The 17,500-nt window shown below is 41.5% G+C and overlaps 1 protein-coding gene across 1 annotated transcript; it reads left to right on the forward strand.

Annotated features, from left to right (window-relative positions):
* Positions 1 to 7,655: 7,655 nt before the first annotated feature.
* Positions 7,656 to 8,093, forward strand: LOC138370292 (putative uncharacterized protein DDB_G0271982). The gene has a single exon (XM_069334308.1). It carries the CDS (start codon positions 7,656 to 7,658, stop codon positions 8,091 to 8,093), a length of 438 nt encoding a protein of 145 aa, XP_069190409.1.
* Positions 8,094 to 17,500: the final 9,407 nt, after the last annotated feature.

Here is a 17,500-nt window from a genome sequence, read left to right on the forward strand (position 1 = left end):
ATATTTTAAGTAAAACCGAAGATATTTGTAGTTTTATACAAGGGGCAGTTTTCATTGCTCGTCGAGCTCAAAATGAATGAAATGAAAACTGCAGCATTCATCTCAGAACCATGCCTATTTCACACAGATTCCTTAATAAACGTAAGAGTTTTATATGTCACAAGAAAGATATAAATATAAGCTTCATTCTAAATACCTTACCATGGGCATATTTAAATTTAAAGCGAAGATACGTGTACTTTTATAATAGCCGAGCTCCGACCCCGGACAGATTGATCGACCGAGCAACTCTCTCTCAGAACAATGTTTATTTCACGTGAATTCGTTAATAAACATATATGTTTTATATGTCTTAAGTTAGTTAGTTTAGTTCATTTATTATGCACCCCATACCCATCTTGTGGGCGGTAGTGGAAAGGGTTACAGAGGCACATAATGGGCTCAGGGACTGAACCCCACAATTCATTTAGCTAAGCAAGTTACAATCTTGATGAGCTAGTTACAAAATTCAATATAAGTCATCACATCAACAATGGGTTCGAGATCGACCTCAAGTACAAGTTCTAAATTAAGCAACTGACATATGTGGAGAGCTAGTGTCAAAATTTATATGTTTGTCCTGCACACCGCCCCCCATCCAGTGGGCAGCGGTGGATAGGTTACAATCACTTAGTTGTTATCTACAGTTAGCAAACTGGGGATATTTGGCTAAAATTTCTGGTAGCAGATCATTTTGAATGAAATATTGACACATCGCTGGAACACTGGTTATAGAATTGTGTCTAAATTCACGTATCTTTTCGCACTCCATCACATAGTGACGGAGGGTGTACGAATAATTTTGTTGACACAGTTTACATTTGGTCAGGTCTACATCAGCAGATAATGAGAATTCCCAGAGATACTTGTAACCGAGTCTAAGCCGAGCAGTAGTAACATCTAGAAGTTTGCTGATTTTATTGGATGATCCATAGATGTGTTAAGCAAGATAGAAATAAGAGCTTCATTTTAAATACATTACAATATACATATTTATAGCTCAAGTGAAGATACATATGTTTTTATAGTAGCGCTCAGTAGCTTGTCGGTCATGGAGTGCTGACGCCTATGCACTTGCCGATATGTTGTATAATTAACAAAGATACGCTAATAAAGCCTAAAATCTTATATGCCTCCAGAAAGACCGAGATATGAACATTATTATGATTGCACCAAATGAAATATATCATGTTCGAGAACTAAGATATATCAATTTTTAATTAAGTTTCGACTCCTGCTCGGGCGAGAGAGATGGGGGCGACTCTCGCCCCATCTATTGGAGATTCTGTCCACTAAAGACCCAAAGCTACTCAAACCCTCCTAGCATTATTTAGGTAATGAAGGAATATGGTATATTTACTCACTATAATGTGGGTGCTGAATACAGAACATGAGAAAACATATATTTACTCCAAACTAATATAATTTCATTATGAAATAAGTAAATAAGTAGCATCAAAGGAAGTCGACGGTCCAAGCGTCAATGTTGTGGAGCGACTTATCCAAGATATATCGTTGTTTGGAAAGTGTTTGTTGGCATATCCAGTTGTCGCACTTCTCTGCACAAATTATCACAAATTTAAATTATAATGTAAACAAGTAGAATACGTATTTTTAAAATCTAACACAACTAGCCAGAAAACATTTAACATTTATTAAAAAATATATGTTTGGAAGTTAAATCGACTTCATAGGACAATAGTTTTGTTATATATACTCGTTATTCGTTGACATGCGTTCGCTACTTAAACTACCATATACTGTACTTATGTAAAATCTCCCATGTCTTTTCGCTCATCTCACCGAACCATACAGGCTCTGTGATATATTGTTTAATTAATTGAGATTCACAAATAAAGTTTATAATTGTATATGTTATCAAAAACGCAGAGCTTAGTTTAGTTCATTTATTATGCACCCCATACCCATCCTATGAGCGATAGTGGAGTGTTACAGAAGCACATAATGGGCTCAGGGACTGAGCCTCACAATTCATATAGCCAAGCAAGTTATAATCTTGATAAGCTATGTTGACCAGACCACACACTAGAAATTGAAGGGACGACGACGTTTCGGTCCGTCCTGGACCATTCTCAAGTCGATTGTGATGAGGAGGTAGGGACAGGCAATAATAAATGTCCTTGATAAGCTAGTTACAAAAGTCAATGCATATTGTCACATCAACAATGGGCTCGAGACCGACCACAAGTACAGTTTATAATTTAAGCAACTGACATATATGGAGGGCTAGTGTCACAATTGATATGTTTATCCTACACATAACCCCCTCTCCACCATCCAATGGGCAGCGGTGGATAGGTTACAATCAAGTCGTTTTTTGCGTTTTATTCAGAGATTAGATCTTATTGGGTGAGGAAAGATATTCATATTTTAAAGAAGGCTTCTTGGCTGATGCTCTCCATTGATGGAAAATATACAACCTTTTGAAAATCAGTGTTAGTTTGATCTAGATATTGTAATTAACGAAAGTATTTATGTCATCAGAAAGATAGAAAGATAGGCTACATTTAAAATCCTTTGTCATAAATATAAGTGAAGTGAAAGCGAAGATATATGCCTTTTGATAGTTACTTGATGGCTAGCTCTGAGAGTGTGAAGCCCTGTACACCAGCCAATAAATTGTATAATTAGTTTCCATATATTTTAATTAATCTTAAAAACCTATATGTCAGTAGAAGGAAGATGTAGCCATTAACGTGACAACATTTAAAAATATATATCTCTTAAGTTAAATAAATAATACCACCTTATCGCCGGTGTCCGGACACATGAAAACTACCTAGGTATCAGTATCCAGCCAGGCGGGGATAACAGGCTGCACAATACTGATAAATTATGTAATGCACTACTTGTGGTCCATCTCGAACCCATTTATGATGTGACGACTTATAGTGAATTTTGTAACTAGCTCATCAAGATTGTAACTTGCTTAGCTAAATGAATTGTGGGGTTACCTTGAGGTTACCTTGAGGTGCTTCCGGGGCTTAGCGTCCCCGCGGCCCGGTCGTCGACCAGGCCTCCTGGTTGCCGGACTGATAAACCAGGCTGTTGGACGCTGCTGCTCGCAGCCTGACGTACGAGTCACAGCCTGGTTGATCAGGTATCCTTTGGATTCGGGTTCATTAATTTTCTTTCTTTATTATGCACCCCATAATACACATCCCGTGGGCGGTGGTGTAAAGGATTACAGAGGCACATAATCGATTCAGGAACTGAACCCTCTAGTTCGTTTAGCTAAGCAAATAACTATCTTTTGACGCTAGTTACAAAATTATTAATGTACACATACTTATGCATACATGTACATATTCATACGTATACATATATACATACACATACATATTTAATCACCCACATAAATACACACATCAGTAGTCTTTTGTGTCACAAGTGATTCAACAAGAGGCTCACAACAGTCACTATACAAGGCACTTTACATCTATGAGGAGTCGCACAGTTACTAGTCTTGCTCCACACCCACCCAACTGGGCGGCAGCTTTACAGTCATGTGCTCCACACCCACCCAACTGGGCGGCAGCTTTACTGTCATGTGCTCCACACCCACCCAACTGGGCGGCAGCTTTTACAGTCATGTGCTCCATACCCACCCAACTGGGCGGCAGCTTTACAGTCATGTGCTCCATACCCACCCAACTGGGCGGCAGCTTTACAATCATGTGATGCACTCTTACCCAACTGGGCGGCAGCTTTACAGTCATGTGCTCCACACCCACCCAACTGGGCGGTAGCTTTACAGTTACCTGGTGTTATTCTTCACCTATATCTTTTTCTGGTTAATCCCTATTTACATTATGCAGTTCAGGTTTCGTCGCTATACTATAGTTTTTAGTTTAGTTAATTTATCACATAATGGGTTCAGGGACTGAACACACAATTTATTTATCTAAGCAAGTTACAATCTTGAGGAGCTAGCCACAAAATTCATAGAACCTCCTAGGTACTATACTGTATATATATACTGGTAAGAAGTATAATAATCCTGAGAAATCGTGTAAATTATGTTGTACGAGTGCTTCCAGTTAAGTAACATAGTTCATTTGTGTGCGCGTGCTTGAAGAGGAAATGTTATCCACCCCCCCCCCCTCCCCCCCATTGTAAATATTTGTGGGTTTCAGACCATACGGCCGCGGCTAACCCTCGCAAAGAACACTGGACTGGATGTTTATACCCAGTATTACAAGTAAACATTAGCAATAACAATTATGGTAAGCTCCTTCACCTATACATAGACAAGAGACTGAACTTCAGCACCCACATACAACACATAAGGGAATGCTCAGAGAGAGAGAGAGAGGGAGAGTAAAAATATCCACTGAGGTCTGATTAAGTCCTTTTGGGGACCTTAATCATTAGGACGTTCAATGATTAACGCAAAGTGAAGCGTATTCAGATGGTATATTGACAACATTCAGCATATCTCATAATGACCTAGTAGTACTTGGTGCACAAATACTTTTACCAAAGGAATTGCAAAACATAATTAAACACAACTGTACCGTACAGTGTTATATATTTATTTCAGTTTGAACAATTTTTAACATTAAAGGATAAATCCTTTAATTGGTTGAATTTGGTTTTAATATTCGAAATCTAATTTGTTGATGTTAAATAATATAAGGTTCAAATTTATTAAGATACATACTTTAAAAACTATTTCTATTTGAAATTTAAATAACAGAAAAAGAGTACAGAATATAACAAATACCGACTATATAAAAGACCTGACACTTGCAGCACTTAATTAAGCTATTGTAACACATTGAAAGTAATAACATTATTTGATTCAGCAAAGCATTTGGTAAGGATATATAATAATAATAATAATAATAATAATAATAATAATAATAATAATAATAATAATAATAATAATAATAATAATAATAATAATGTATCAATTAATTATTTTAAATTATAATTCACAACTTGCTAGCGCACAAGAAACAAATCCACGAATCATCATTACATTCTGTAACACCTACACATGATCCATGGTTCCAAATATTGCAACGGTCACAGCATACCATCAGCTTCAAATCATTTGGCTTTCTGCAAATGTAGTACACTTCCATCGAGCATGACCGGATGATTCGTTTTCTTCTCAGTGTCTGAGCTGCAGGGAATGAGATGAGACACTTTCCTTTAAAGTTCTCTTGAAGATGTTGTCTCATTCTGCACATCATACGAGGTTCACCGGATCTACACCACTTGCAATTGATGCAGCAAACGCCACAGCATATACCCCACTCATACTTGAGTCCCTGTGTCTGCTGACATTCATTATATTGCATATCAGCTTATCATCCTGGCAATTAGCAAGAGCACACAAGATAACTGCAGTAGATTTGGATGGTAATTTATGCCTGGTGTTGTATATGTTAATTTGTCCAGTTACTCCAATGTTGGAAACGTTGATGGTTGGTGACCCAGTGACAACCATCAACTTGGATAATTTGAATAAATTCACCAATTGTAACTGGCCAGGAGAGGTCCCGCTACAACGCTGGGTCATGAAGGCCTTCTACGCTTGGCACAGTTTCATGAGGTCACATGCAGATTTTATATGAAGGTCAGAGAGCTGTACATTTGTTCCAATGTTCATTATCTCGTCATCTGTTAAATAATTTAACATTGTCGAATGTGAAGCACTGTTATCACTCTCCTTATTGTTACATTGGTGTGAGGAGTGGCAGTGATTGGTGCAGTTTATTTTTCTTTAAATAGGGACATATATTTGTACTCCAGATACTAGTACCAGTTTGAACTGTTCTTTATATATTTTATACTTGGGTTAGCAAGCGAGACGCTTCTCTTAACGTTAATACTGTGGTATCAAATAGAAATAGTTTTTAAAGTATGTATCTTAATAAATTTGAACCTTATTTATTTTAACATCAACAAATTAGATTTCGAATGTTAAAACCAATTTTCAACCAATTAACGAATTTATCCTTAATGTAAAAAGTGGGTGTGGCGTGGGTGTGCGGTTCCTGTGTATTTGTGTTTCGGTTGTGATGTCGTATGCGCTTGTGTATGTCATATTGTGTGCCCTTCAGGCTGTGGCCAGTGCTCTTTGTTCGGTTGTGCCATTTTGTTTTGCCTTCCGTTTGTTATGCGTGCTTTACCTCTTGTACGTGTTTTGTTCTTTCTGTTTTGTTGGGATGTATTGTGTTTGTACTGTTATGTTCCCTGTTGTGCCTTTGATGTATGTTTTGTTTTATGACGGTTTTGTTTTGTGATGTTATTGTGCTTGCTAGTTTGCCATTGTATTATACTTTGCCATTGTATTATACCTTGTTGTATTATACCTTGTATGCCATTGTATTATACCTTGTTGTATGCTGTATTTTTCTGTGCCCTTTTCTCGTGTTTTGTGTTATTGTGACATAATGTCGGCCCTTCTGGCCGGTGGTCTATTGTTTTCTTTTGTTCTGTTCTGTATTCTGTGTTGTTTTTTATTGTATTTAACTTGCATGCTTTGCATGTAAAAATAAAAATAAAAATAAAAAAAATTCAATTTGTGGTAAGTGTACTTGGCTTTGATACAGTTGCTTCTCAATAATTTCATAACTTTCAATATTTTTATGGTGTTGTGTATTTTTGTGCTTTCAGAGTGTAACACATTATGAGTGTTGGATGACTGTGGATTACGTGGTGTCTGGAGGCCTCAGTCACTCTCTTAATTGGTTGTTCATCCCTCGGTGTTATTACTTGTGTACTCCACCTTATTCTCGTCCCTAGAATATATCTCAATTACGGCACATCATCACTTTTGGTACCCTGGTACTTTGGTTTGTCTTCGGGTCACGTACCCTATCTTCTGCAATCCGACCTAAGGAGGATACAGAGGGCCATAGTTCCTCTAGCACGGACTACGCTGTTGAGTTGGGACCTCAACAGCAGTTCTCGTCACCAGTTGACACTCGCACCCCTGCGCATCGGTCAGAGATTATGATATTTACTCAGGTAGGGAATTGGCTTTGTTTTTCAGAGAACAAAGAACGCTAATTCTGTAAGTATCATTTAGTTAGGTAGGAAACCCCTTGCTTCTGTCCCATAGAGACCCGGCAAGGTATCCCTACGTTTTTGGACTACCCTTTCACTTTTGAAACTATCAAGTTCCATTAATTTTAGGACTATTTTCTTGCCCTTATATTTCTTTTATATTGAGTACCGGGTACAAGATTTCCTGCGTTTTGATTATTTAATAATTTAACATCTAATATTAACGTTAATTGTTTTCACATTAATGATTGAATTTCCACAGGATAGTCACCAGCTGCCACGTCATCCTTTTACTGACATTTATAATATCACAGGTATATTCTCTGTACATTTGTTTGCTATCTCAAAATGTTTCGTCTCTCAGCATTTCGTAGTGATCCAGCCAATGAAGTAGAGAACTTAATTCGTGCCAAGAGGACAAAATTACAAACTCTAGCACTTGAGTACCAACTAGATGTTCCCCATGGAGCAACAAAAATGAAATTCATAACCTTATCCTGGACCACCTTTTAGATAATGGAATTATAGACTCTGATTCTCACGAAAACTATTCTATTACAGACCGGCATGCTATGGCAGCTATTAAGTTAAAGCTAGACCTCGCAAAAATCGAACGTGAACAACAGAAAGAAGCTCTCCAGATAAAGGAACGCGAAACTGCCCTAAAGAAAGAAGAACAGGAACGCGAGGCTGTCCTAAAGAAAGAAGAACAGGAACGTAAGGCCGCCCTAAAAGAACGCGAGGCGAAAGAAGTTCTTCAGCTCCAGAAAGAACAAGCTGCCCTACAACGTGAGCGTGAGAGGGAACAGCTTGAAGTAAAAGAACGCGATCTGGAGATACAACGTGAACACAACAAGAAGCAAGCCGATAGTGTTCTGGAATACTGTAGAAAAGAACTCGATTTGGAAACTTCACACCACACTCGGCGCCAACAAGCTGCAGCCAGTCTTCCAGTAAGCTTCAATGTCTCCCAGTCAAGTAAGTTAATGCCACCATTCATTGAGACATAGATAGATGTGTTTTTTACTACTTTTGAGGCCCTAGCTAAAAAGCTTAGCTGGCCTGAAGATCAGTGGTCTATACTTCTCAGAGTGAAGTATAGACCACTTTCTGTGTTGTTTCTAGTAAACAACACAGAAATCCTAGTAAACAACACAGAAATCATCGATAGATACAGCGATAGCAGGCGGCTTGACGTTTGCGAGGCACTACACATCAAGAAGTCAACACCAGCAATCAACAGCCAATTATTGCACAACTATATTCTACCCACCTCAAGACTCCGCTCCAATATAGAAGCATCAAGAAATATGGACCAATAGGCTTTCTACAAACACTTCTATTCAATACCCATTGTTTCTGTTCTGTCTTGTGTTGATACTTTTAATACCCTATTAATATCCCCTAGTGTTCTGTCTTGTGTTAATGCCACATCACCCTTCCCACCTCACTCAAATGTAATGCCACATCACCCTTCCCACCTCACTCAAATGTAGATATAAAATCAGGGAAACGCAAGTTCTAATCAGTTGTGTATTTGTGAAGTCTTTGAAAATGTAATAAGTTTTACGAAACGCGCCCGTGTCGCGTCAGACTAGAAATAAAAATGAATTTTGGAGAAGTGATTTTTGATTTACCTCCAACAGTGAAGCGTAATGTACGAAAGATTGAGAAAATTCGTGTTAGAATTATTAATCTTACTTTTTCGGTCATATTTAATAATATATATATATATATCTATATATATATATATATATATATATATATAAACATATATTGTACCTAACAGGAAGACAGGACTAGAATCGGACTTCGTTTGTGCTCGGTGTGGGATGGACTGCCACTCTCGGATTGGCCTCATCAGTCACACCAGACGCTGCACCAGGATTGACAACCAGGGCGCAACTCCATAGTCTCCCGAGACTGAAGGATGCCTACAATATATTGTTCCTAGTAGCCAGAACGCATTTCTCGGCCTATTGTGCAAGGACCCGATTTTCCTAATAGGCCGAGTGATTTTCTTTATTTGCAAAATACTGTTTCCAATTAGTGGTTTTGAAGTAATATTATTATAATATGTTAAGTACATAAATTATTGACTTAGTTACGTTAGTTTAGGTTAGGTTAAAATAGGTTAGGTTAAAATAGGTTAGGTTAGGTTAGGTAGGGTTGGTTAGGTTCGGTCGTATATCTACGTTAGGTTTAACTCAAAATAAAAGAATTGAACTCATACACAATGAAATTGATAGCTTTATCATTTCATAAGAACAGTTAGTTAGTTTAGTTCATTTATTATGCACCCCTTACCCATCTTGTGGCCTGTAGTGGAAAGGGTTACAGAGGCACATAATGGGCTCAGGGACTGAACCCCACAATTCATTTAGCTAAGCAAGTTACAATCATGATGAGCTAGTTACAAAAGTCAGTATAAGTCGTCACATCAACAATGGGTTCAAGATCGACCACAAGTACAGTTTCTAAATTAAGCAACTGACATATGTGGAGAGCTAGTGTCACAATTGATATGTTTGTCCTACACACCGCCCCCCATCCAGTGGGCAGCGGTGGATAGGTTACAATCACTCTTAGTTACTACCTACAGTTAGCAAACTGGGCATATTTGGCTAAAATTTCTGGTAGCAGATCATTTGAATGAAATATTGACACATCGTTGGTTCATTGGTTATAGAATTGTCTCTGAATTCACGTATCTTTTCGCACTCCATCACATTGTGACGAAGGGTGTGCGAATACTTTTGTTGACATAGTTTACATTTGGTCAGGTCTACATCGGCAGATAATGAGAATTGCCAGAGATACTTGTAACCGAGTCTAAGCCGAGCAGTAGTAACATCAAGAAGTCTGCAGATTTTATTGGATGAACCATAGATGTGTGGCTCCTCTTGCATGATAGTATGATGATAGATGGAATTACTGGTGTCGATTTCACTTTTCCTCAGATCTACAAGATCTTGTTGAAGTTCTCGGTGTACTGCTGCTCTCAGATCGCTCATTGACAATCCAAGGTAACACTCAACGGCTCCTTTAAAGGCAGATTCTTTGGCTAACTTATCAGCTCTATCATGCATTCGGAGGCCAACATGAGATGGAGACCACGTGAAATGGACTCTGTTATCATCCCTAATAATTTTGTTGTATTTGTGTCTAGCTTCGGACACGAGCATGTTACAGTTATGTCTTAAAGAGTTAAGAGCAATTAAGGATGATAAGGAGTCACTTACAATTAATGTATCAAGTTTGGAGACTCGTACACATTTCAGTGCAAGGATCAAGGCAAATAGTTTGGTCTGAAGGGTAAAGGCCAGTTGTTTATACGGACTCCCCACTCAAAGTACAAGCCATCGCCCATTGTCAGGACAACTGCACTTCCAGCTGCACCCATGGTGCGTTGTAGGGCACCATCAGTGTATATGATTTGAGAGAGAGAATGCTCTATGGATAGAGCATCAATATGGCTTAAGGCGTTGAGCTTTGCCTCAGACGAAGCTTGGGCTGATCTCTAATTTGTTTCTTGGGTGGAAAGGGATGGATTAAAACTGGAAAGGGTGTAATCTCCCACGGTGCAGGAAAGTGCCGTTTTTGTTTCTCTTGGTACAAATTGTGAACCTGATACATTCTGAGTTGAGTTCCAGTTTTAGTTATCCATTTGGAACAATGCTGATCTTCAATAAAGAAATTCTGGGGGCTTCTGTGCAAGGGTTAGGATGAGTTAGCCTAAGCATTTATATAGCAATTTGACAGTTAATTTCAGTAACACGATCAACAACGCTCTGAATATTAAGTTTCTTTCTCATATTACATATCTTTGTGGTACGAGGGCACCCAAGGATTATCCTCAAGGCTTCGTTCTGCAATTTTTCAAGCCTTCCAAGCTTTCTTTCAGGCATCAAACCAAGCAGAGGTACAGTATAATCCACTAAAGATCTGATGTATGCAAGGTACATCATTTTGTCAATTCTGACATTGATACCATAGCCTGAGTGATAACCTGCAACAGCCTTGAGAGCTCTGAGACCCTCTTTTTATTCTGACGACAGAGTCTGAATACAACAGGACCATACATTGGCACCTCAAGGCCAAGGTATTTGAATCTGTTTACATAGTCAAGCTGGGAGCCATCACACTGTTCGCAAGAGCCATCTTGCGAACAGCTCCTCCCTGCCTGGGTGAGCGCCGATTTAGTACCTTTGTTTTCTCTGCTGAGATAACTAAACCTAGGTCCTGACATGAGTCTAATACAGAGTTAAGAGTGTTCTGCGTGTTAGCATACCCAGTGGTGTGTATCATTATATCATCAGCATAGCTAATGATGTGGATGTTGGGTTTGCTCGGTACAGAGTTTAACAGCGTGTTTATTAAGATAATAAATTAGGTAGGACTGAGGACACCTCCCTGCAGGGTACTTAGTTCAAAGTCTCTTGTTACACTCTTATGCCCCTGGAAAAATACAGATGACTTCCTGTTAGATAAGTAACCCCTGATCCAACAAAGAAGCCGACCACCAATATTCATTCTTGTAAGCTCACTTAAGATAACATGTCTATTTGCAATATCAAAGGCAGACTTGAGATCTAGGAAGGTAGAATCTGACTTTTCAGTGTGCAGGGTAAGAAAGGTGATGATGCAATGATGCACACTCCTTCCATGCATGAAGCCATATATTTGGGGGGATAGCATGGTTCTGATTCTTTGGAGGCGACGGTTTAGGACCATTCTCTTGAATGTTTTGCAAATGCAGTTAGTAAGGGAAATTGGGCGGAAAGCATTCTCTTGATTTGGCTTAGGAATTGGAATGATTATACTGGTGGTCCAAGAGATAGGAAGTTCCCCAGTAACATAGCTCATATTATACAGCTGAAGTAGGGAATTCCCTGGTACTAAATGAAGCAGACACAATATGTCATAAGTGATACCATCCTCACCGGGTGATGTGGCTTTACATTTGGTTAGGGCCGAAAGTAACTGAAACTCAGTAACTGGCACGTTGTATTCATCTTCCTTGTGGAGCATGAAGTCAACGAGCCTCTCTCGATCTCCGTAACCAGCATTTAATCTGAACTGTGTGTCTGGGGGAAGATTATTGAAGCTAGAGGTGGTTGCCCAAGCATCGACTAACTCGTTTGCTCTGTGTAGAGGATGAGGGTGTGCTACTTGGCCGATCTTATCACCTTTAATTCTTTTAATATCCTTCCATGCCTTACTGAGTGGGGTGTGAGAGTTGAGACTGTTAACAAAAGTTTCCCAGTTACCTTGCCTGAGCTCTGTCATGCATCCCTCGCCTTGGCTAGGGCTTTCTGAAAGAGCTTTAGCATTGCCGGCGTACGTGTTTCCCTATATGCAAGTCCAACTCTTCTGGCAGTGCGTTTCAAAGTACGCTGTTTGGGGTCATTGTAATAGGCATGGTGCTTATTACTTTTCATATCGTTCCGACTATTCGATGCAGGGGGCCGACCAAAAGGGTCAACAAACATCTGAATGCTCTGTACTAGACCGTCGTTAAATGTCTGAACTGTGGAGGGATCATAAGTGCTGTACCACTCTGACACATGAGCAACAAAGTCTTCACGTCGAACAGGGGGAACAGTGAGCCTTTTGCGTTTAAAAGTTCCACCGAGCAGGATGGTATTTCCGATACATAGAGCAGTTAATCTAGGATGATGATCTGACAACAAATCTGTTACAATAGATGATGTGCACCAGACGTGAGAGACATTGAAACCAACACAGAGGTCTAGAATGCCTCCACATATATGCGTGAGTTCAAGGTCACCCACAATCTGCAGATCTTGCTGACTATTTAGTAGCAACAGCAGTTGATTCCGATTACCTTTACTGAAGCGAGAGCCACCAATGTCCTTGTGTCTAGCATTGTCGTCACCAAGAATGATATTTGGCTCTGCTTGAGCGCAGGCCAGAAGATAAATATAATTTAACTTTCCTGCTGGAGCATATAGTGGGGGCATTCTTGTGGGGGAGCTGGTGTGATGGCAGGAGCCTTCGGTCTGGTACCGGTCCCCTTGTGCACTTCGTAATTAACAGGTGGTGAGTTTGGTAGGCAGCTGGAGCGAAGCGAGTTCACCTCCAGATGGCTCTGAACAGCGGTGGGACTGATGGCAGCATTTGGCAACTGTTCTTCATGGTGGTGTGAAAGGGATGGTTGTGTCACCACCTCCGGGTGGCAGGTTCCCGGCATGTGACAGGCAGCCACAGGTTGAACAGAAACCTGTCGTCTGGCCCCGTGGTGCCCTTGGTGCTTGGCAGATGGTGAAGTATTTGGTATCCAGCTGCTTCGAACACTACGTCCAGGTGGCTCCGCACAAGAATTAGAGCCCGCAGCAGTACTTGGCAACCGTCCTCCCGGGTGGGCGGGGCCGGGCACCTGACTGTAAGCAGCTGGTCGCTGGACACAGTCAAGGTGTCAGGCTTGAACACCGCTCCCGCCACAGTTTACACATTTTTCACTTACTGGGTGCAGTTCCATTATGAGTTTAAAACACACCTCAGATTTATGAGGTTCACCGCACACGGCACAAAAATAGTTTTTGCTTGTGCAGTACCTAGCCACGTGACGTCCCAGAGCTGATACTTATAACACCTACGAGGGGAAGGGTTGTTGAGTGCTGTTATAGTGCCGACCAAGAGCTGCTCTAAAGTAAATTTTGTCCAGTATACAATATTTTCATCACAGAGATATACAGGCTTAATGTGTTTATTAACATTGAATATGACAATGGTTACTTTTGGACACCTAGGTGCTGCATTTTTCATCTTAATGCTTGCATATTCTGTGTTCAGCAACACATTTACAATTGCACTGTCGTTCGTAACAAAGACATACTCACTCTCATCTCTAGGTAACTTAATGACCTTATCATAATGTGCCTCAGAAGCTTCACACAACTCCTGCACTTTTCCCTCTACTGTGGTTCCCTGAGGAGAATCTAGTCGTAAATGTTTGGTTGCTGCCGAATTTGGTGGGTTTGATCGTGCCCTTCTCGACAGCTTTCTTCACTGACTTTTACTCATTTGCACCGTGAATCCAGCATCATCTGCACCGCCCTTTAATGTGTCGTGGGTTACCACTGAGGAGGTGGCACCATCATTAGAAAACAATTGATGAGCGTACGATGAGTCCAAAAAGTCACTATCTGATAACGGCGATGTGCTGCCCGGCATCTCATCCGTGGCAGTTGCCATGATGGTAAAGGTACAACATCTATGTGCAGAGTATTACGGTACACTCGCTCCACAGTGAAGCACAAAGCATCATATCAGTAGATTTCCTATACACAGGGTGGAAAAGGGCCGCCAACCATCAAAGAAGATCAGCAGAAATAAATCGGCCAGCTTGCATATGAGGCGCCACTATTTTCAAGGTCACAGCGCATCTTGCAGGTTGGTGCGCAAAATTTGAAGTTGGTGGTACATGCATAAGTATCTGCTCAAAACTCGACAAAACTTGACATACACAGGCAACAAACCGTAGTACTTGAGTGTTGGCGGAGAGATGTGGAAGAAGCATGTTGATCATGAAGGCGTTCCTGGCACCATATCCTCCTTCCCTTGATGGGCGAGGCACTAGGCCTAACAGAGCTATACTTGGTGCCTCACCAGTGACCACTACACCAACGGCTCCTTTGTTTATTAACACAGTTTTGTAATTAAAGTTTTTAACCACACTTAATCGTCACAGCACTACTTCACATCAACTAATGTAGAAGTGGGAGAGTTAAGGCATGACTCAAAGTTTCTCCACTGAACTAAGGTGTTACGAACCCGACTCCATCAGCGGAGCATAGAGCAGCAACGTCAACGCCATCTGTGAGTCTGTGAGTCCGCTCCCTGAACCCCCACAAAATGGATGATGCCACCTGGTCGTGGCGGTATGATACCTGCAAGAGACTCTAGATTTCTGTCTTGGTGTCAACCGAGTTCTTTTCTGATGGTATTAGTTTTTGGGTATCTGGCCCCAAGTTAGTAGAGGCTTTCAAGGGGTGAGCTCTGTAATGCAAGTAAAATAAACAAGGAAGGTGCATTAAATACAAAAGTATATTACTCTATATATATATATATATTTCTTCTCCCACCACCATATTTAAATTAAAAGCCACAAACGGTAACTATTACTACACAATATATCTCTTCATCTCCCTCTGAAGACGCTGAACCCTTGGCGACGCTCATTCTGTGTAGTCTTGCCTGGTTTCCTATTCAGTGCCCCGGAACCCACGATGAATCTTCCCTGGCCACAGGCCAGCCGAACCACAATCCCACTGGATGCCCCGTCGTGAAGGCCCACAACCACAGTCCAGCCTGTAGCTGGTAGGTACCAATCAGCCTCGCTGTTAGGCCACTTCACGACGAATACTAGGATTGCGAGCCCTAGGCAGGAGCCTTGTGTAACTCGCTGGTTACTCTCCTCGGTCGGCACTGCAGTGGGTTGTCTCTTCCACCAGCCAGCCCCGGGCACGGCAAATCCCGTCACTGCCACTCTTCAGGCAGACAATGGAACACTCAGCAATGCTCATCCGGTGGCGGCTCACAGCTTCTACAAAGCAGACTGGTGAAAAGACCTTGGCTGCCTTGGGTAGACTGATTCATCATACATCACAGCCGTCCTAGGTTGACTCTGTGAAAACAGACACGTCATAAGTACTGGGACACTACATGGGAACCACTAGGAAACATCACTTACTGGCTTAGACACAAACGTCCTCCTTTTCGCTCCATAGATGGCATTCACTGTCTAAGCGCCACCTCACCAGAGGTCAGCAGCGCCTACTTCACGAGCCAACTACGACAGGAAACCCGCACCTATTGCCGGAATATCCCGTCATCACTAGATGGCGTTGTCCATGCTGTGGGGGTTTCGGGAGCGGACTCACAGATGGCGTTGTCGTCACTGCTCCGTGCTCCGACGATGGACTTAGGCAGCTACCCTAGACTATATGAAGTGGAGTACTTTTTTGACACACTGTACTCCACTTCATATAGTCTAGGGTAGTTGCACTAATGCAGATGTACCTAACATGTTAATAAAAAAAAATGGACTTGGGTTCGTAACACTTGGTCAGCCCAAAGAGTCGCTGTAGCTGACCTCTGGTGAGGTGGCGCCTAGAAATCAGAGCCATTTATTGGGATATGAGTTGTATGTCAATGTCAGAGTCTGTTAGTGGTATTTCCTAGTTCACAAGTACCGGCCAGTTTACTGATGACGTGTCTGTATCCACAGAGGCGACGTAGGGCTGCAGTGTTACGAAGACAGTCAGACTACCCAGGGCAGCCAATTATCTCTCTACTCCATTCTGCTTTACGTGAGCAGTGAGCTGCTGCCGAAGAGGAACTGAATAGTATCTGCTGTCTGCCTGTGAAGTGGCAATGACAGAATTCCGCGTATCCCGGGACTGGCTAGAGGAAGAGACGACCGACTGTGAGGTGCTACGGAGGAGTGTAACTAGGTAGTTGCAAGAAGCTCCTGCCAGGGGTTTGCTACCCTTGTATTTGTTCGTGTAGAGGCCCAGTAGCACGAGGCTGATGTTCTCTGCCAGCACCAGGCTGGAGAGTGATTGTGGACTTTCACAAGAAGCACCTAGTGATACTGTAGATAGGCTGGCCCATGGCTAGGGTAGACTCGTTGGTGTTTCCCAGTACTGGTTGAGGATGGTACTGTGTGTTGAGGAAACACGGAAATTGATAAGGCTGCATTGCATTAGCATCGAGGAGTGCTTAGTGTCCTATGAGAGCGACACATGTGTATATATCAGTGTAGTAATACTTCGTTTATGATTTTGTATTTTCTATTTAAGGTGATGGGAAAGTGATAATAAGTGAATATATTGATAAAGGATGAAGTGTCCTATTCTTTTCAACTCCCCCCTTGTTTTTTTTTTTACTTGCATTACCAAGCCTACTCCTTGAAAGCCACTTCCAACTTGGAATTGGATACTAGTACTTTGGTTCCTCCAGCAAAGAACCCATAGTAGTCATAACAAAAAATTATTACTGCATTGTTTCAAGGTCACTAACGTCTTCGATCGAAGAACAAGACAAACACGGCTCAGCGGTAGCATGGCGCAAGAGCTATTGTCGTTTACCTGATACACGTGTTGTTTAGGCCCAATAGGCAAGTGAGGAGGGGACGCCTGAGGCCTCATCAACAGCCTCCCCTCGCAAGTAAGCAACACAGCTACAAATGCCACTTGTAATTCCCCAGTGCAGGTGATAACCAAGTTTCAGACACACCTGGTGTGTATGTGTGTCCCAGATTGGCTATTTGGCTTTGTAACTGCAGGAGGTACAATTACACCCCCTCCCCCCCCCCGATAACGAGTGCAAACGCAGGGGAGGATCCGCAAACGTTCGTCCCCTACGCTGCCTATGACACGACTGTCATAAG

This window comes from Procambarus clarkii, chromosome 31 (genome assembly GCF_040958095.1).
Source record: "Procambarus clarkii isolate CNS0578487 chromosome 31, FALCON_Pclarkii_2.0, whole genome shotgun sequence".
Classification (NCBI taxonomy): Eukaryota; Metazoa; Arthropoda; class Malacostraca; order Decapoda; family Cambaridae; genus Procambarus; species Procambarus clarkii.